This window comes from Dryobates pubescens, chromosome 19 (genome assembly GCF_014839835.1).
Source record: "Dryobates pubescens isolate bDryPub1 chromosome 19, bDryPub1.pri, whole genome shotgun sequence".
NCBI classification, from domain to species: Eukaryota; Metazoa; Chordata; class Aves; order Piciformes; family Picidae; genus Dryobates; species Dryobates pubescens.
Genome location: NC_071630.1, coordinates 11,217,900 through 11,238,921, shown reverse-complemented (window position 1 = coordinate 11,238,921; position 21,022 = coordinate 11,217,900). Strand labels below are relative to the sequence as shown.

Sequence of the window (21,022 nt, the reverse complement as noted above, 5' to 3'; positions counted from 1 at the left end):
ATGTTCATGCTATACATAGCCTCTGATGAGCTCAGCATGGGATGAAGAGCAGGCAGCAGAAGGCAGAGCAACAGACAATGAGACATTTCTCCTGAAACAGTGAGAAAGGAGAGCCCTGCTGATCCCAGGGGATTACCGGCAAAGTCGGGAAACAGGGTCTGCTCCTTTTGTAGGTGGCTACCCTCACTCAGATCCATGTGGATCTTTTCTTCCCACTCTACTTACCCTCAGCTCAGTAATCACATTGCCATGTAAGTCCTTGGTTTGGCTTTTACAGGTAAATACCTTTCAACCATAACTGTATTAGGCCAGCTTCAGAGTAGAGCAAACTACTCTGTAGTTTAAGTTCATTTTGTTGTTGAAAAGATAAAATTTCATGGCCCTGTCAATCAGGACTCCCTCCCAAGGCTTAGTCCACATTTTTTGGTCCAAAGCCTTATGGTGCTCGTTGCCTGAAGGCTGAGCTGTAAACCTCCTTGTCATGTTGTTCTTTTAACCACAATGGGGTTGAATTACCACGAAACAACTTGGTTTGATTTGTGATGCCGTGGACAAGTCTGAGCTTGGAGAAAATGTCAAGGAGAGTTAAAACCAAGATGTATCCATATCCTTTACCCTTCAAAAAAAAAACATATAAGGGAACAGCTAACAACAGCCTGGTTGGGAGGGGAGTTGTTCATCTTGGTTTTATTTTACAGCACTACTTCATTAAACACTTCTTCCAACTTCAACCATTGTATTGCAAGGACTTCATGACAGATGCTGATTTTCCCCTTCCTCTCAGGAGGTTTCAGGAAAGGATGTTTCTTATTCTGGGTGGGGTTAAGGTTGACTTTAAATGCCCAGATCCTGGGCAGTTTTATTTCTTTCTTTGCGGAACAGACTCTGAGCATCTTGATCTCACTTGAGCTCTCCAGGGGATACTTTGTTCCCCAGGAGAAATCCCAAATAGCTCTTCTAAATACAACCCCAGCTCTGGCTGAGCATTAAAGACAAAGGAAGCATTCATTCTGGGAAAGTTTTATTTCACAAATAATTCAGAAATCAAAGAAAATTAAGGGAAGGGGAAAGATATTTTACAATTTTGTATTTAGAAAAAAAATATATATATATTGTTTATAAACAGACACACTGCCCCTTGAAAAACATGCAAAGGCTCACCAAAATTTACAGGCAACTTTTATACATAGGAAGTAAAATACATCATTTTTCATAGGAAAAAAAAAAAAGAAAAAGGAAAAAAGAAAAATAATAAAGAAGAGAGAAAAAGAAGAATGAAAAAGAAAAAATAAAAAAAAAGAAAAAGAAAATAAAAATTTAAAAAAAAGAAAAAGGAAAAAAGAAAAAGGAAAAAAGGAAAAAGGAAAGATAAGAAAGAAAAGAGAAAGAGAAAAGAGAAAGAGAAAAGAGAAAGAGAAAAGAGAAAGAGAAAAGAGAAAGAGAAAAGAGAAAGAGAAAAGAGAAAGAGAAAAGAGAAAGAGAAAAGAGAAAGAGAAAAGAGAAAGAGAAAAGAGAAAGAGAAAAGAGAAAGAAAAGAGAAAGAGAAAAGGGAAAGAAAAAAGAGAAAGAAAAGAGAAAGAAAAAAGAGAAAGAGAAAAAGAGAAAGAGAAAAAGAGAAAGAGAAAAAGAGAAAGAGAAAAAGAGACAGAGAAAAAGAGACAGAGAAAAAGAAAAAGAAAAAAAGAAAAGGAAAAAAAGAAAAAAAAAAAGAAAAATAAAGGGAAAAGGGGAAAAAAAGAGAAAAAAGAGAACAGAGAAAAAAAAAAGAGAAAAAAGAGAAAAATAGAGGGGGGAAAAAAGAGGAAAAAAAACCAAAAGATAAAAGAGAAAAGGAAAAAAAGAAAGAAAAAAAAAACAGAAAAAAATGGGTGGGGAAGGAAAATTTAAAAAAAAAAAAAAAGAAATTAAAAAAAAAAAAAAGCAACTGTATGAACTGGCCCTAAATATTTAGACTGCACAACCAACCAACTGCAGACTCTTCGATCAGCTGTTGGCTGAACATCTTAAAATGGAGAAATTAATGCAGCCAACAGACCAACCAGCCCAGTGGCAGCTGGAGAAGAGCCATGCTTCAGCCTTCACCCTGGTTGTGTTTTCTGGAGGCTTGGCTGTGCTGAGCCAGATGCTCTGCAATGGCAGCGTCTGCACTGGCATCTTAGTTTTAAAACTAAATGTATCTGAAAAGAACAACCAGGCAGCATCAGCTTTGCCAGGGGTTTAAATCGGCAAGTGCTTACTAATCTGCTGAGCTGTGGGGCCCAAGGAGGAACAGGTCTGGTGGTATAAAGATATGCTGCATCTTCAAGCTGCACTGAAATATATTAGGCTGAGAAATGTTTTGGTATCAGAAATAAAACAAATCAGTAAATATTTGACTAAAAACTGGTACTGTCCCACTTCTATATGAATAGCTAGCACACAGGCTTGCAAGTAACTGATATATCATGACTGCCTTGGAGGACCTGATCGCCCCTAATTCTGGTGGAGGTATGTTTAAGTTAATAGCACCCAGGACCTCGAATAATATTTGTGTAGTAAAGTCACAATTGCTCTTTTGTACAACAAATACAAAAATAAACAGATACAGGCTTAAATTAACATCGCTCTCTAAAAAATCCAAACCAGTTGGCTGAAGAGAAAACTATGTGATTGTACCTTTAAATGAAGTATTTTAGGATCTTTCTTGTTGGAATAATTAATAGTAAGAAAAATAATAATTCTTCCCTCGCCCCTCTTTTCGTCAGGTGGATGCATCCCAAGCTGTTTGGAGTTTTAGGTGCTCACAACTATCCCCTGGGCTTCTCTCCAAGAGCCCTCCCATTCCTCCCCATCGTTTGACAGCACACCAAATTGTCATGGGCAGTTTGTTTAGGGGTGGGATCCTATGCTAGCACCAAGGCATTTTATGTGCTCTTGCAGTCCCCATGAGGAACACCTGATTGCCTCCCTGTCCAATCCACAAAATAGCTCTGTGGCTACCATTTAGGAAAAAGCTCTTTACAATGAGGGTGGTTGAGCACTAGAACAGGTTGCCCAGAGAGGTGGTTGAGGCCCCATCCCTGGAGATATTCAACATGAGGTTCAACAGGGCTCTGGGAAACCTGATCTGGTTGAAGACGTCTCTGCTCACTGCACAGAGGTTGGACAAGAGGGCCTTTAGAGTTCCCTTCCAACCCAGGTGATTCTATGATTTGGCCCATGATGGTCCTAGATTCATGCTGCAGTATTTAATGGGCTGGAACCAGACCATGTATAGCATCATTATTCACAGTGGGCAGAAACAGGGAAGCTTTATCTCATTGCCAAGATCCCAAATGCTTCTAACCAGCAGCTTTTCTAAGATCTGTTCCAGCTGTTTTTTAAACATCAGTTTACCTAGTAAGAGGGGTGGGGGTGGGGGGGAGGAAGAGAAAAACCCTACACAACAAGGAAAAAAAAAGAGGCTCATTTTCCCTATCTAAAGCAAATACTGTACACCTTGGAAGGTGATATAAACAAAGACAACAGACAGAGTCATTTCTCTCTATCCACCCCAGTGGTAGGTTTGCTGTGCAGCACTTCTGGAGGTGATGCAAACCAGCTCTGATTTCCTTATTTTACAAAAGGCCTCTTTCCCAGTTCAGATTTCACAGCGAAAGAAACCCCAACGGTGAGACAAATGGAGTGAGAAACGCAATTTCCCTGCTGACTTCATGGAGTTTACAGAATTGCAGAAGTGCTGAATCATGTAAATATTTTTGGTCTTGAAGAGATGGCTTTTATGTCTGTCTAGATGAAACCAAACATAGCCTGAGTGAGAGCTATGAGGCATCTACCAAACAGAGGGAAATATTCTCCCATTTGTTATATAATAGTACAATCAAATTACTGAGCAGGACAACCATACATTTACAAGAGCTGAAGAACTAAAATTCACGGTGCCTTCTTATGACTAATGAAGTTGCTGGGTGTCTATGCACCAGAAGACAACTAGATCTGTGTTTAGACCAATACTAAAGGTTTGTTTCCAACATAAAGCAGAGACTAATACTCTTCTGCCTTAAAAGAGCAAGTCTTGCTTGGCTCTTCTCCTCACTTTGAAATGCATTTGGGTGCATGTTGAGACATAAATAACAAAGTAGGAGATAACATCATTACAGCACCTACAGGTTTGGTAAAGCCCATCGTGCCAGATATCAAATGCTCCTGGGTACAGTATTCACACTGAATGTGGGAAGCTGATGGCTTCACAAACTGAACAGGAAAAATTCATCACCTCAATTTATGCTCTCTCTTTAAAATCTCCGAACTGCACACATCACAAGGTGAAGGTGAAGAAAATGTGCTTCCTAGGGATGCAACCATTCCTAGCAGAAATATGATTAACTTTACCACTACTAAATTACTACAGATAAAACAACCAGCACTGCTGTATAAAACAATACACTGCATTTAACTGAAATTTTACTTGAAATGGCATGTAATATAGGATGAGATGTGCCAGCACAGGAGCCCCGCTTCACTGACCTTGCATAAGTGGCCAGGCTTGCCAAATACCTGTAAATGTTTGACCAGCAAACACCAAACCTGCTGTTTTGATTTTCTGGTGGCCTCATTTTCTGCAGTGAGGATCTCTGCCACCATTTTGCACACTACTCCAGTCCCCCCCCCAAAAAAACTTGATATCCAGCCAACAAGAACGTCCTCTTCCCAAACATGGCACCATTGTACAACATAGCTTAGCCTGACGCCCCAGCAGCCTTGCACAGCAGTGCTGATGCATACCACCTCGACGGGAAAAGACCACATTTTCTCCTCTTTTTCACAGAAAACATCAAACATGCACAAAAACACTCTGTCAAAGCTCAGCCTCTCCCCGAAAGATGCAACTTTTGAAACAGTTTCTCATTTCAAAGTGTCCAGCGCCTGGACAGTCGCTCACATCTGAGCCTGCACATCCTCATGCCCATTGCAGTAGATCCTTGACACCCTAAGAAAGCCATCCAGGGCCAGGCTGAGATCCCTACATCTCCTGTACAGTGAGGCACCACCATTCTGTGTGGCACACCTCTTGTATATTGGAAGTTAGAACAGTTTGTCCTTGCTGAATGCCCCTAGAGAAACAAAAACATGACACGAGAAGATACAATGCTGAACGGGTGCCGTGAGATGCAAACAGCTGAGTCAGAACCTGGTCTCTTTTTGTCTGGTTTTCTTTTTTTTTTATCTTTTTTTTTTTCTTTTTTGTTTTTTTTTTTTTTCTGTTGGGGTGGGTTGGGTTTTGGGGTGGGGGTGGGGGGGTTGTCTTCTTGTCTTTCCTTATTCTTTTTTAACTCCCTGAAAGAGATTGGCAAGGAGGGTACGGTCAGAGCTGATGTTGTCAAGAGGAGCCTTCCTGCCTCTGGAGATCAACAGAGCGCTCTCCCAAAGGAACCTGCACCTTCCTTGGGGATTTACTGCTTCACAGCAAAAATTCGGAAAGCTTTTCCATCTGAAGGGTTCTTCAAGCTGGAGACAAAGAAATAAAAGACACAAAAAAGCCCCAAAATTAAAGAAGCATGTCACGAACCAAATGCATACCATGATGTGACAGACCCACAGACAACTCTCAATTTCTTTAGGTGAACTCCTGCTGAGGTGGCTCTGTGCTGATGTGAGAGGTCTTGAGCACAAGCCCTATGGGGAGAGGCTGAGGGAGCTGAGGTTGTTTAGCCTGGAGAAGAGGAGGCTCAGGGGAGATCTTATTGCTGTCTACAACTACCTGAAGGGAGGGGCTACCAGGTGGGGCTTGGTCTCTTCTCCCAGGCACCCAGCACCAGAACAAGAGAACACAGTCTCAAGCTGCACCAGGGGAGGTTTAGGCTGAATGTTAGGAAGAAGTTCTTCACAGAGATTAGCCATTGGAATGGGCTGCCCAGGGAGGCGGTAGAGTCCCCATCCCTTGAGGTGTTCAAGAGGGGATTGGACGTGGCACTTGGTGCCATGGTCTAGTCATGAGGTCTGTGGTGACAGGTTGGACTCGATGATCTCTGAAGTCTTTCCCAACCTTATTAATTCTATAATTCTATGTGGCCCTATCAGGTGCAGGAGAAAGAGAAAGGATTAAAAGAAGAGGCACAAATCCATCAGGTCACCTTTGTTTTACATTTTCAATCCAAATCTCAAGTGCTATACACCAACAGAAGAATCTGGGAAGGAACAACCTCTTTCACAGTTCTAGCTTTTCTCCAAGGACCACTGTGCTCTCCCTCATGCAAAGATTCAGGCATAAAGAGGAATATGTTTTCCTCAAAACCAGTTGTCAAATAGGCTGGCAGGTTACCAAAGCCTATCTGGCCCATGTCCTGGTGCTGGCAAGGAGAACAGCCAGATTAGCTCATGTTAAATGACAAGAAATATGGATACTAATTTTCAATCTGCAGAGGTATCCCCAGCAGCCTTGAGCTTCTGAGGGTGGCTGTTTGGATGGGAGCAAGGAATTGTTTAGGTTCTCAGACCTTATTTCTTCAGCATTACTGGGATATAAAACCTTAGGGAAGAGGCAAAATTTCCTATTCCTGTAAAATAAACATCCCAGCAAGGGTAAAGACCCACTAAATCTTAAAGGAAGCCTTTTCCCACACCTGTCTGGGAATATATCTTTATAAAAGGCAATTTCCAGTGTCCTAGAGAGCAAGGTTTTCACCTTGATCTTTGAAAAGCTATTTCACTGCCTGGGGGATCTTACTACACGAAAGTGCTCCCTTACTGCTGAGTGTAAATAACACTTCCCAAATCTTCATGCTCATCCCTGCTGTGAGAACGTCTTTGGTTTCCCTCACCTCCTAGATCAGCACCAGGTGCTCATATTGCATGACACTGCTAGCAGTAGAGTCTATTCTTAGCTAGGGTAGAGTTTGCCATCCAAGTAACATGTTTGATAGTATAAAAGGTAAGTGAAAGCAAGAGAGACAGCAAAAAAAAGAGAAGATGTGTCTTACAAATCCAATCTACTGAACTGCAAATCACAGAGCTCTGAAATGCTGACCCTGTGTGATTTATACTAAGGAAATCCACATTTAATGCCTATAACTTCCTTGTCCTGGTCTGGTTTTATTTTCTGGCTGGGCTATTGATTATTAGAACATGAACAGCAAACTTGTTGGGATTTCTTCTTTTTAGTTCTTACAAAAGAAGAACTAAACATAGCAGACAGAGCCCTGTTAGTAGTGACCAAAAAAAACCCTAAGAGCTTGAACTTCTATGTTTAGAAAGACAGCTCTGAGAAATCAGTGCCATCAACCTAACATCTGAGAAAAACACATCACAGGATCACAGCACAAACTGAAATTGAAGCTTCAAATTAGAAAGGACTGAATGAGCTGAGGTTTGATCATTACAATCAGCTGGAAGTGCAGGATTTTGGAAGCACTGATTTGCAATTGTTCACTGAACCCAGCAAGGTTGGTCCCCCAAAACATTTACCTAAATCAATAAATTACAAGAGTGGCAAATCCTTAACAACAACTGTTTGATCACCTCTCAGGAGGTTCATTCACTCATGCTTACTTCCAAAAGAATAGAGGAAATCAGTGAACAAAGAATGAATGCATCCCACAGCTCAGGACTGAAGGGAGGTCCCAGTTATAAGGCTCAAAGCATGCTCCAGGCTGAAAGCTGCAGAAATATTTGTGCTTCCCGATTACTGTGTGAAATACACACACACAAATGTATTCACAGAATTATTGGGGTTGGAAAAGACCGCTGAGATCATCAAGTCTGGCCTATTACCTAACACCACCACACCAGCTAAACCATGCCACCAAGTGCCACATCCAATCTTTTCTTAAAGACCTCCAGTGATGGCAACTCCACCACCTCCCTGGGCAGCACATTCCAGTGCCTAATCAGCCTTGCTGTGAGAAAGTGCTTCCTAATATCTAACCTAAACCTCCCCTGGTGCAGCTTCATACCGTGCCCTCTTGTCCTGTCACCATTTGCCTAGGAGCAGAGCCTCACACCCCCCCACCTGACTACAACTTCCTTTTAGGTAGTTGTAGAAAGTGACAAGATCCCCTCTAAGTCTCCTCTTCTCCAGGCTGAACAATCCCAGCTCCCTCAGCCCTTCCTCATATGACTTTCCCTCACCAGTCTTGTCGCTCTCCTCTGGTTCTAAAAGAAAACAAGGCTTAACAAGGCTTAGGATGATTAGGGGACTTGAGCATCTTCCCTACGAAGAGAGACTGAGATCCCTGGCTTTGTTTAGTCTTGAGAAGACTGAGAGGAGATCTCATCAGTGTGTATAACTATCTGAGGGGTGGGTGTCAAGTGGATGGGGCCAAGCTCTTTTCAGTGGTTCACAGTAATAAATCAAAGAACAACAGGTTTAAGCTTGAACATAGAAGATTTCACCTCAACATGAGGAGAAACTTCTTTACAGTGAGGGTGACAAAGCACTGGAATGGGTTGCCCAGGGAGGTTGTGGAGTCTCCTTCTCTGGAGACTTTCAAAACCCACCCGCATGCATTCCTGGGTGGGCTACCCTAAATGATCCTGCTTTGGCAAGGGTGTCAGACCCGATGATCTCTTGATGTCCCTTCCAACATCTAATGTACTGTGATACTTCCTACCTTTCACACCAATCTGAAAGCAGCTCCTCACTTGAGGAAGGTAAGAGCAGGCCAGCACGCTCCATTTGTTTGTGTCTCCCAATTCACAGTGACACTGTTAAAGTCACCTATTTCCAATCCACCAGCCTGTCGAGCTGCTACCCGCTGACTTTGACATGCAGCTGAGCACACAGCCCAGAAGAAGAAAGAACAAAGAAAAGAACAAATCCCACCTCTCAGACTGGACTCCATTCTTCAAGGATCCGACATAACTTTTCTTCTTTTCTACAGGCATCACGTCCACAAAACCTCCGCTTTCGTCTGGGATGACTCCTGCGTGCACTGCAGCTTTGCAGATACTGGAGCTCTGAAGAAAGATATTTCATTACTTTTACTTAACAAACTGCCTGTATTTATTTTCATAGAACTACAGAATGCTTAGAGTTGGAAGGTCCGACTCAAAAGTCCAACACCCCCCTGCAGTCAGCAGGGACATCTTCAAGCAGGTTGCTCAGAGCCCCAAACCACCTGACCTGACCTGATTCCAAGGATGGGACATCTACTACCTCTCTGAGTAATCTGGACCAGTGTCTTACCACCCTCAGTGTAAAAATCTTCTTCCTTCTATGTAGTCTAAATCTCCCTCTTTTAGTTTAAAACCATCACTCCTTGTGATTTCCCAACAGGCCCTGCTAAACTGTGCCCCCCCCAATCTTTCATAGCCCACTTTAATACTGAAAGGCCACAAAAAGGTCCTCCCAGAGACTTCTCTTCTTCAGACAATTGCAGTTGTTCACTGAAATCAGCAAAAGTGGCCAAAAATAAACTCAAAAGAAAAATAAGATACAAAAAGTACAAGGGTCCACATACTACAATACCTGGAGATTTACAATTTCCATAAGCACCAAGGAAAACCAGGGAATAAAAATAATAATTAAAGAAAAAGAGAGAGAGAGAGAGAGAGAGAGAGAGAGAAAGTTATGAAATAATCCTCTAATTCTATCCCTCTTATGGACACCCCAGGGATAAAAGATGTCATGCAGCACATCTTGTAGGTTCATCATAAGGCCCAGCTGTCAGAAGATCCACCACCACAGAGGACAAGCAGCCTTTCCACCACACCCGTCTGTGGTGGAGCTGTGCCTGGGAGATTATCCAAAGCCAAAGCTGAATCAAGGACAACTTTTCAGCCAGTGCTTCTTGGGTCTGCACCAAAGAAACCACTGTGGTGAAACTCTTTGCTAGTGACCAGCCACCTCAGCAAAGTTGACTCACCTTGTTGGTTGAAAAGCAGATGCTTTGCCTGAGCTAAGGGGATTGACCACCAATTACCCTTCTTTCTAGGAAAAACAGACAGGCTGCGCCCATCGAGTGGGGAACATTTTGGACAGGCATTGTCCCACAGAACAACATCAAGTATGGAGGGGGATTAACACTTCTGAAAGGAATAAAGACTTTGCACATGGCACCATTACCCTGCTCTCCAAGATGTGCAGAGTCAGAAGAGCTGGAGGAACACAAAACACTAACAAATGATGACATGGAATGGAATGGAATGGAATGGGATGGAATGGAATGGAATTGGAATAATAATAATAATAATAATAGAATAAGAATAGAATATAATAAAAATAGCTGGAGGAACACAAAACACTAATAAATTATGACTAAGAATGGAATGGAATGGGATGGAATTAGAATAAATTGGAATAGAATAAGAATGGAATGGAACAGAACGGACCAGATGGGAAAAGACCTTCTGGTTAGGCCACATCTTGAGTACTGTGTCCAGTTCTGGGCCCCTCAGTTTAGGAAAGATGTTGACTTGTTGGAACATGTCCAGAGAAGGGCAACAAAGCTGGGGAGGGATTTGGAGCACAAGCCCTGTGAGGAGAGGCTGAGGGAGCTGGGGTTGCTTAGCCTGGAGAAGAGGAGGCTCGGGGGAGATCTTATTGCTCTCTTCAGCTAACTGAAGAGAGGTTGTAGCCAGGTGGGGGTTGGTCTCTTCTGCCAGGCAACCAGCACCAGAACAAGAGGACACAGTCTCAAGCTGCACCAAGGGAGGTTTAGGCTGGATGTCAGGAAGAAATTCTTCACAGAAAGAGTGATTGGCTATTGGGATGTGCTGCCCAGGGAGGTGGTGGAGTCTCCATCACTGGAGGTGTTTAAGAAGAGGCTGGATGAGGCACTTGGTGCCACTAAGCTCCCAAAGCATCCAGAAAAAAAAATATGAAGAAGAAAAATAAAAGAGCAAAAGCAGAGATGGCTTAGGAATAGTATAAACTTGGCCATCAACTCTCTAGAAGATTTACATAGAACAAGCTGGAATAACAACAAGCAAAAACCAGCTTTGCAGAGGGAACTGCAGCAGGTGAAAATCCCAATTCCATAAACTCCCTGATCTCTAAAAAAATCAATCAAAGGACCACAAAGCCAGTGCCAAGGGCAAATGTTCCTGCTGTGCCTGTACAATACAGATTGTGCTGTTTCGTTCCTGCAGCCATATATGGTAGGTTTGCCTTGTCCCCTATATATTTATCACTTTGGATGGCCTATCTCTTGGCAGCTCTCCGAGTTTTGAGTGCCAATTTGGTATTTTGCTTCTATATATGGTTAAGGGAGCAAGGGAAGGCTGTGTTTGGAAGATATGCTGTGAATTCACCCCAGTATGCAGTGGGAAATCTGTAAATCTAAAACTGGCTCATAAAATTTAACTGTCCTCAATCAATTTGCAGCACTCTCCACTGGGAGACATCCTAAACAATGTTCTTTTCAAGGCATTCCTGTTTCTTTTCCAGGACTTGCTGTTCTGCTGCTTACTCAAAGCTTTGTCCAACAGGCTTTTTATTGCCTTACCCCAGACCTCATCTTATCACGCTGTTGAGTTACTGCCCTCTTCTATCCCAGACAGGGATTAGCTTTGAGGAACTGATTGCAGAGCTTTTGGAAGATGACACATTGCAAGAGCAAGGCCTTCTTCTCAATGCAGGAGTAACTACAACAGTGACAATGCAACAGTTTTCCATGATGCAGCCCCTTGGGGGGCTCCGAGAGCATTTCCTGACCAGGTGAACTCTGAGGCATACACCATAAAATGACTAAACTTTTTACAGTGGGCTATTAGCATTTGCCTGTGAGCTTAATCACCTGTAATTTCCTCATTAATGTGACTGGATTAATCATTAAGTTTGTATCTCCAGAGAGCTGTGCCACCCAACTTGGTTTGCTCTGGTGATAAAAGCCTGCCTCGTTATGGAGCTGATCTCTCCTCCTCCAACCAGTTGCCACACATCTGTGGATTAAAAAAAGCCTTAGCTCAAGTGCAGAGGGCAATTTTTTCTCCTGTCCTGATGGGGCTCCTGAGGAAGGATGGGGATGGGTTTCCCTTGCAGTCTTGTGTCACACAAGGAGCTAGGCAGAGCGACAAATGACAGTGTCCTCAAACAGCAGTGTCTTCTGTCACTTTCTCAGACTTGATAATGACCCTGGGTGTTCCCACAGGTCCAGCATAGACTCATAGCATCATTTCAGTCCAAACATCAGCTCAGCACCACCATGGCCAGTAAATCACATTCTAAAGTGTCTTGTCAACACATATTTTTTTTGACACCTACAGGGATGGTGACTCTACCACCTCCCTGGCCATCTTATTCCAATGCTTGACTAAAGCATCAGCAACAACTGGTCCTGTTTAGTAGCAAGAGCTGGGTTTTCTTTCCAAGGCACAACCATGTGTTCATAGAGGGTTTTTTTGTCCTCACCCCCCCCATATAAAGAACTATGCTAGGGCATGTCACCAGGGAAAAGAGGCCACAAATTTTCTGTTCCCCAGCCAGCAGCTTCTCCCTACTAATTTGGGCACTGGGAGGATGCTGGATCTGTTTTACACGTGCTTCTTCAATCTGCAAACCCTCTGGGACAGCAGCAAGTCTGTTCTCACTGAAAATTAATACCATTCAGTGGAGAGGTCTAAGATTTGAGCATCAACACTTTCCATAGCATTTTGTCTTGCCTTTTTGTTGTTGTTGTTGTTGTTTTACACTAAATTTTAAGGCTCCTTTATGTCCCAGTTCCATAGTTTTACTAATTTCACCAGGACAATTTGCTGTGTTGCTTATGAAAACAAGGGCTGCCAAGATCTCTTTGTACTTTAACCCACCAGAAATACCCAGCAGATAATCTTATAAATGCACAATCCAAGGCAATGAAATAATACTGCTGGGGGTGGGGGGGGAGGGAAGTGCAATCAAAGTATATTTAAAGTAGGTAAACCCCCCTGAACACAAACCAAGGCAGTGGCTCTTACAGCCTCTCAAGAAAAAGTTGGAATTATCCCCCTACAACTGGCAATTCTTCATGTCACAGCTTTGCTTTTCATGCCAAAACAAACTTTCACATGTCTTCCTGGGATCATGCAAATGTGAGTAGTATTCTGGGCCAATAGCACAGTGAATCAGGTCATTACACAGACTAGCCAAGCTTTTTTTTTCCAGCTCCTTACTGCCTGAGCACTGAGTAAATCAATGTCTTGGAGAAGGTGTTAAAAGACCAGAGAGCACTTTGCAAAGAGTGCAGAGTGGAAATGGGGCAAAATGCTTCCTTTTCTTTTAGAGAACTTAGTTAAGAAGATAGAGTTGGAGCACAAGTGCCCCCCCAGGCCATGAAGGTGCCACTCTAGACATGAAGCCAAAATGCTCTCCAGGAGCTTGTCTCTCTCTAGCACTCATCTCGTTCAGATTAATTATTTCTCAAACCAAGGGCTCAGGTTAATTCACAGCATCCCCTCCTGGAGAGCGTCCTACACAGCCAGGCTCCCGTGGAAAAGCCTGTGCCCAAATTCTCCTTGCACAGCAGGCACGTTTCTCTTGTCAGCTTTCCAGGCTGAGAAATCGCGTGACCGGCAGGACCAGGGCAGGGATCACCACTCTCTACTCAGTGCTGGTGAGGCTTTCACTCCCAGAAGGACACCAAACTGCTGGTGCATGTCCAGAGAAAGGCAGCAAAGCTGGTGAAGGGTCTGGAGAACAGAGAGCTGAGAGAACTGGGCTTGTTTAGTCTGGAGAAAGGAGCCTGAGGGGAGACCTCCTGGATCTCTAAAACCCCTGAGAGGAGATTGGAGCCTGGTGGAGGATGGTATCTTCTCCCAAGTAACAAGTGATAGGGCAAGAGGAAATGGCCTCAAGTTACACCAGGGGAGATTCAGGTTGGGCATGAAGAATAATTTCTTCACCAAAAGGGCTGTCAAGTACTGGATCAGACTGCCTAGGGCAGTGATGGAGTTCCCATCCTTGGAAGTGCTTCAGAGTTGTGTAGATGTGATGCTGAGGGAGATGGTCTAGAGGTGACCTGGCAGTGCTGGGTTAATGGTTAGATTCAGGGATCTTACAGGTCTCTTGCAACCAAAATGATTCCATGATTCAATAATTTCTCAGCATCAATACCTCTCCCTTTGCAGCATGTTTCACAGCCATCCTAAATTCTTTGCTCCTAGTCTTACACTCTCATAAAAGCCTAAAAACTTTCATTACACCCTATTAGTGCAGTAGTCCAGAAAAAGGTTAACTAAAGCCTCTAGGAAGTGGCCACATGCTTTTTTCCCCCTCTTTTATTTTTCCCCCAAATCACTGCCCTTGTGTTCCCCCCCACCCCCCCTATTTCTGAAACAATACCCAGGGGGTACGGCAGGAAATGGACCTTGGGATTCATTAAAGGCCTCTAATCCTTTTGCGTCACTACAAATCGGGAAACAATGCCAGGCTGGGATGGCGGTCCTCACCTAATGCTCTTGTAATCACAGGGGTGATCTGAGGTAGTTTTGTCCTCAGTAAAAGAGAGAAAACTATTTCCCATGTCCTGCGGGTCAGAGCGTGCAGAGGGGCCGGGCGCAGGTACGGCGCTGGGTTGGCAGCTGCTTGCTGAACTTGCATGTCAGCCGGTCTAGGCTACCCTGTTTGTGCAGCCCTACCCTCCAAAAAAATCAGCCTCAAGGAAAAAAAAAATAATTTACAAAAATTTCAATATCAGTGTTGTTTGGGGGTTCTTTATCATTGGTTTCAAAACTGCTTGCCCCAAATTGCCATACCATTTCTTTTCCTCAGGAGTCTGCAAGGCTCGATGGTGGCCCCCAAGCTGGAGGTTAGCAGTCCGCCTGCTGCTTCCCCCCAGGCTTTGAAAAAGCATGTTCTTACAGGCTAGGCACCAGCCAGGGAGCTGGCATGTCTGAAATGCAGCCTCCAATGAGGGAGAAGAAGGAAAAGGAGAAAAGCAAAAAAAAAAAGGAAAAAAAGGGGAAAAAATATATACAAAAGAAAAAAGAGAGAGGGGGGACAAGAGAGAGAGAGGAGGGACAAGGGGGGGGACGAGGGGGGACGACAAGGGGGCACAATGGGGGGGGAAAAGAGAAAGGGGGGGACAAAAGAGAGAGAGGAACACAAAAGAGGGGGGGGACAAAAGAGCGAGGGGGGGGCACAAAAGAGCAAGAGAGAAAAAGCGGGGGGGAGAGACAGGGGGAAAAAAGAGTTGGGGAGAGGGGCAAAAAGAGGGTAAAGAAGAGGTACCCACAAATGGAAAAACATTGAAACTTCGATTTTTAGAGGCCTAATATGAAGAAGTTTCCAAAAAGTGACTCTTTGCCTGGTTTTAGCATCAAAACTCTGCTCTTCTCCACAAACAGTGTTTAGAAAAAACAAACCTAACAAAGCCAACTCACATGCTTGCTTCACACTGCTTGGTGCTGTGTCCCAACTGCCCAGAACCCCCCAGAAAGTGGTGAGGGAGAAGAAGGTCTATTTTTGCCAAGTATATACTGTGATAGTATATATAGAAAAGCCCTTTGATGATGCTCATCTGATCCTTAACTTTGATCCCAAAACACTTTGCAAAGGTAGGGAAGTGCTCCCATCCTTTCCCAGCCATATCCCTGAGGCTCAGAGCAGGGAGGTGACCTATCCAAGCTCATAAGAATAAATCAATGCTGGAGAGTGGATGGGCTCCCCAAGCCCACTGATCCCTAGCCGTCCTCACAGCTGTTGGTGCTACTTATTCACTCATCCCCACAGGGGTCATGGAGTACTTTCCCTAAACCACAGGGTATGACCCTGGCTCTGCAACGCAAGCATCATGACACACAGGGTGATCAGGGAGAGGAGCATACTCACATCTGCATAAACGTTTGTGCCGAACACTGGTGCCCAGTAGGATGGCTCGTCTTTGCAGTGGGCTGGACAATAAATCCTAGAAAACAATGCATTCATCTTTATTCTCTATGGCAAGGCTCAACAGGAAAGCAAGCTGCATTCTTGGGAGATTTCAAGTGCCTGCATCTGGTCTGCAGGTGGCAACAGTGAATTTCATTACTTGTTCCCCTCAGATGACATTTGGTAGTTACTGCAGAGTTGCAAATAGAGGGATTGAGACCAGTAAATTGGCCTTTCATGACGTTTCCAAAGGGGAGTATCAATATTGCTGCACAATGCTGGGCGTGAAATTATTTGCACAGGTTAGTGCCCCACACCTGCACAAAGCAGCTTTCTAGAACAAACTTCTTCCATGTTTTAAGGGGGAAAGGAACACCACATCCAAAAAGCAGCAGGTGCAGGAGAGTAAAGACAGACTGCACAGTTGCAGCTCACATCAATAAAAACTGACTTGGGTGCTACTGAAGCAGCCCAAAATCTTCTGTCTCTGCTACATTAGGAACTATTCTCTTCAGTTTTCATACAGTGCTCACATTAGGCTGAGGCTTTCATGCAAGGATGGCTCATCTTCCATCACTTTATTATCAGCTAGTTGTGACACTGAAGCTCATGTTTGGCCCTGACCATGGTCCATCACCAGGAGATGCTGCTGGAAATGGTCCATTATCACCTTTTTCTGTAGCTTCTTCTTAGATCTATGAGTTTTCTATCACAATGTTATGAAAAGCACAGTGACAGCAGGAAACACTTTCCCAACCCCGTCCTCCAGTTCATCTGCTAAAACACTCTCCATTCCCCCTACTCCTCAGGTCTGGGGACCTCAGGGTCTTTCATCCTCAGAGCAGAGCAAATTTAAGCAGAACATAAGTGGGCTTGTGTTACCTTGGGCAATGGGTTGCTGGCTTTTTGAACTGGCACAGCTCAGCTACTGTAGTATAACAATCCAGCGTCTGTGCTGCAAAAATAAATATGGAAAGGCAAATTACTGGACCTAGCATCTCAGGCAGCTGCAGAAAACACAAGTCAGAGTCACACAAGGCATCTGGTGAGACCCATGTCCAGCTGAGAGCACATGGACTGCTGCTCAGTCTTTCAGTGGTGAGCTCCCAGGAGGGGGCTGACCAGCTCCCCAGTAGAAATTCTGTTACTATAAGGTCATAACATGGCTTTAAAAATGCCACAGCTTTCAAAAGAGAAAAGCAGCTGATCCCCAAGACAGTGTGTTTTTGCTCCAGCTCCAGATGTGGAGTACAAACGACCTGACCCATGCAGTTTTGCCTGAAAGTGACTCAAGCAGATCTAATGAAAATGATGTTTATATGTAGGAGAAGGAATTATTCAAAGGCGCCAAGGAAGTGGCAACTGTTTAAAAAATAGAGTTCCACTATATTTGTTTATATGCTTAGCATAAATATAGCAACTCCCTCTCACAGATTGATTTTTACCTATTATGTGTTTCATAGCACTATTGCACCATTATATTAGGTACTATTCCCTTCAGGTTTTATGCAGTGCTCACACTGGACTGAAGCTTTCAGACAAGGATGGCTCATCTTCCATCACTTTACTGTCAGCAAGTTGTGACACTGCAGCTGATGTTTGGACCTGACCGTGATCCATCACTGAGAGATCCTATTGTCACCCTTTTCTGAACCTTCCTCTTAGATCCCTGCAGAAAAATGAGGTGGTGGGTGGTGGTGCTGCCCAGAGCAGCTGACAGATCACCATTCCAGGGTTTAGACATGGCACTGAACCATATGATATGACCACTTAAAAGGAAAAAGAGCACTGTCTGGGGTTTAGTTGTGGTGCTGAACCATTTGATACGACCACTTAAAAGGAAAAAGAGCACTGTCTGGGGTTTAGTTGTGGTGCTAAACCGTTTGATACGACCACTTAAAAGGAAAAAGCACTGTCTAGGGTTTAGTTGTGGCACTGAACTGTGTGATATGACCACTCAAAATGAAAAAGAGCAGTGTAAAGAATGAGGTTTTCAGGTACCCCATAAAACTCTAGCAACGATGGCTTCTTCTCAACTTTCAGAACTTACTTGTGACTTTGGAAACCATGAATGCATTTGAAGGTTTACTCTTTCTGTAAAACAAGCAAAAAAAAAAACAAAAACAAAAACAAAACCATATTGATTAAAAATAAGCATCCTAGAACTTAATCCCAGTATCTATATATATAGGCAGGTGTTCGTTCGTATGTAAAACGAATCCAAAAGCTTTTTGATGCAGGCAGTACCTAAAAGACTCCACGCCATTCCTGGTAGACTTCACAAAAGCCGGTGTCCTCCCCTTCCTTGTGATATCAACCAGCCCTCCTTTATTGTCCAGAACTCCATAATGAATTGCAGCACGGCATATGCTTGATGACTGAGCAGAGCACAAGCACAAAGAGCATGTGAAACAAACCTCACTGACGGAGCGACGCTGACCGACCGCTGTGCCGAGAAACCGAGAAGAAATGAAACCGCCACCAGCGTGCCAAATGGAAAATAAGCTGAGTACACTCCTGTGGAATCTGGTTGTTAAATCTTACTCTCCCAACACAGTCTTTTCCCTTTTGTTGTTATTAGTTTAAGCACTGCCTGGTTGAATGGTGATCTCTCTTTCAGTAACAAATCTGCACATTTAAGATACAATTTAGAAGAAAAGCGGCGCTGGAAATTAACAGCCAGTATGAAATATTTCCAGTGCCCAACAAAATACTCAAACCCAAACTATTTCTGCTGAAACCACTTGGAGAAGGTGCCTGTCTGCAGCTGCAGTTGTTGCAGGCAAAGATGTATCGTGGGTGATGCAATCACACCAGCAGCAAGAGAAGAGGAGGCTCAGGGGAGACCTTATTGCTGTCTACAACTACCTGAAGGGTGGTTGTAGCCAGGAGAGGCTTGGTCTCTTCTCCCAGGCAACCAGCACCAGAACAAGAGGACAGAGTCTCAAACTGCACCAGGGGAAGTTTAGGCTCGAGGTGAGGAGAAAGTTCTTCACAGAGAGAGTTGTTAGCCATTGGATTGGGCTGCCCAGGGAGGTAGTGGAGTCACGGTCCCTGGAGGTGTTCAAGAGGGGATTGGACATGGCACTTGATGCCATGCTTTTGTAGTCATGAGGTGTTGGGTGATAGGTTGGACTTGATGACTTTTAGGTCTTTTCCAACCTTATTGATTCTATGATTCTGTGATTCTAAGAATGGGGAAAGTGAAGGTGCTTCTACTCAAAAAAACAACCCTTTACCTTCAACCTTTCTTCATCCCCAAAGTAGTTTGGGTGGGAAAACAGTACCGTGCTTTATTTATATAGGATCAATTTAGAATTGATGGAAGTATCATTACAGTTCAAGATCCAGCAAAGCAGCCCCAAATATCATTTAGGTACTGCATTTAAGAGTGAGTTTTGTACCAATTTTCTGTCACCCACAGCTGCCCACACTAAAGAGACCTTTGTAAGAGCTGGCTGTTCATCCCCCTCCCTCACTTCCCAAGGGATTCATTGCACGTTAAGGGCGCTCAAGACAAACATCACATCCAGAATCACTCCAGACTGCTGCTTTTTCTTTTCTTTCTTTTTTTTTGTTTTCATCACTATGATGAGGAAAATGCAGCTAATCTTTATTAGCACCCTTTTACAGCGCCACAACTGGAGAACGCCAAAAGCCCAATTGCAGCAGAACTTCTGCTGTTACCGCTAACTCCCCACAAATTGCATCCGTGAGCTATTAAAAGGTACTTACACTCTCATAATAAAATGTTCCAAAGATCTTTCCTTTACTGTACAAGCAGCCAGCTGGGCACAAATACCTAGTGAAGATATATATCTTTGAGGGTGGTGAAGAAAACAATTCAAGAAACAGACTTTGCCTCTCTCTCATTTGAGAGTCATTCCTTTCGTTTCACGTAACTCTCCCATTTAAGAAAAACAGGATTGCAAAAGAGCTACTTTTTGGAACAGTTTCTCCACCTTCCTTAAAAGCCTGACCAATATTTAGATTCTGTGGATTTGTTTTTTCTCCAAGTGATAAACTGTCCTGTTCTTTGCAGAAACCTTAACCAGAAGTTCTTGACTGGCTGGAAGGGGACAAGCCATGAATTATTGGTCTGGCCTGGACAGGGGTGGAATGCATGAAAAAGGCTCAGAAATGACTCGGCCAAAAATGTATTAAATTATTTTGGACACCTGAAAGTGTGGGTCATCATGGCTGAATGAAATAAACTGTGTCACCTTACTGCTAGCCTTGGCTGCAGGCTTTCTATTAAGAGAAATTAAAGTATTTTCAACTTTTTAAAATTATTTTTTAAGTGATCTACCTAGATAGCCAGGGGGAAAAAAAAAATACACAGCATGGCCTACCCTGTTTGCAAGGACTGGACAATTTTTAGCCTATTTTTTCCTGCAGCACTCCGAGATGTATCGATTCTATGTAGCAACAGGACAAGGAGCAATGGGGAGATTTAGATGGGACATCAGGAAGAAATTCTTTACTATGAGGGTGGTGGAACACAAGTTGGCAGGTGGTGGAGGCCGCATCCCTGGAGACATTCAGTGTCAGGCTTGATGGGGCCCTGAGCAACTTGATCTCATTGGGAATGCCCCTGCTCCTCACAGGGGGAGGTTGGACTGGATGACCCTTCAAGGTCCCTTTCAACCCAGTGTATTCTATGATAAAACACTACCTGTTGCATGTGGAGCCTCTGCATTTGTCTCTCATCTTGGTTTCGCAGGTAATGACTTGTGCTGGGGAGAAAAAAAAGTGAAATTAGTATTTTGAAAAGGAAAGAGACTTCCACAGCCTGCTCTCGAGCTACAAAGGTGAGCAACCACCATGCACCTTTCCTGGAGGTCTTCAGTGCAGCAAGATAAAGATCTTATCACAGACCAACCCAGCCTGAAGCAGTTGGTGCCTCTTTAGCTCTTCACTTAGGACAGGTGTCTTTGGAAATATTAGCGAGGAAGAGACATCTGACAGCTGAAGGCTTTGATTTACAGCCTGAGGTTTGCAGCCAGAGTGCTCGTTCTCCATTTAATTACACACTCTCAAGATGCCGGCAGATAAACTTGCAAAGGATGTGTTGGCTTGCCTCACCTTGTGTGCACATTAAGTCTCTTTTAATTAACAGCCATTAGAAAATGACAGAGGAAGTACTACCAGCTCCACAAATAACATCAAAAATCTTCCCAAGCATGAAACTAAAAGCAAGCAAACTACAGGGGGGAAAAAAAGCAGAAAAGCTGCAAAGGAGGTAATTGCAGAGTGTGG

General features: G+C 43.7%; 1 protein-coding gene across 1 annotated transcript in view; it reads right to left on the bottom strand.

Annotated features, from left to right (window-relative positions):
• Positions 1–5,310: 5,310 nt before the first annotated feature.
• CRISPLD2 (cysteine rich secretory protein LCCL domain containing 2) overlaps positions 5,311–21,022 on the bottom strand; it is a 30,115-nt gene continuing 14,403 nt past the window's right edge. The window contains exons 7-14 of the mRNA XM_009904477.2: positions 20,439–20,499; positions 19,499–19,565; positions 18,011–18,141; positions 17,814–17,857; positions 16,646–16,718; positions 15,725–15,800; positions 8,801–8,934; positions 5,311–5,487 (exon numbers count right to left, since the gene is read on the bottom strand). Of these exons, the coding sequence (XP_009902779.1) occupies positions 5,433–5,487; positions 8,801–8,934; positions 15,725–15,800; positions 16,646–16,718; positions 17,814–17,857; positions 18,011–18,141; positions 19,499–19,565; positions 20,439–20,499 (641 nt within the window). The 3' untranslated portion in view covers positions 5,311–5,432. The remainder of the gene's footprint in view (positions 5,488–8,800; positions 8,935–15,724; positions 15,801–16,645; positions 16,719–17,813; positions 17,858–18,010; positions 18,142–19,498; positions 19,566–20,438; positions 20,500–21,022) is intronic.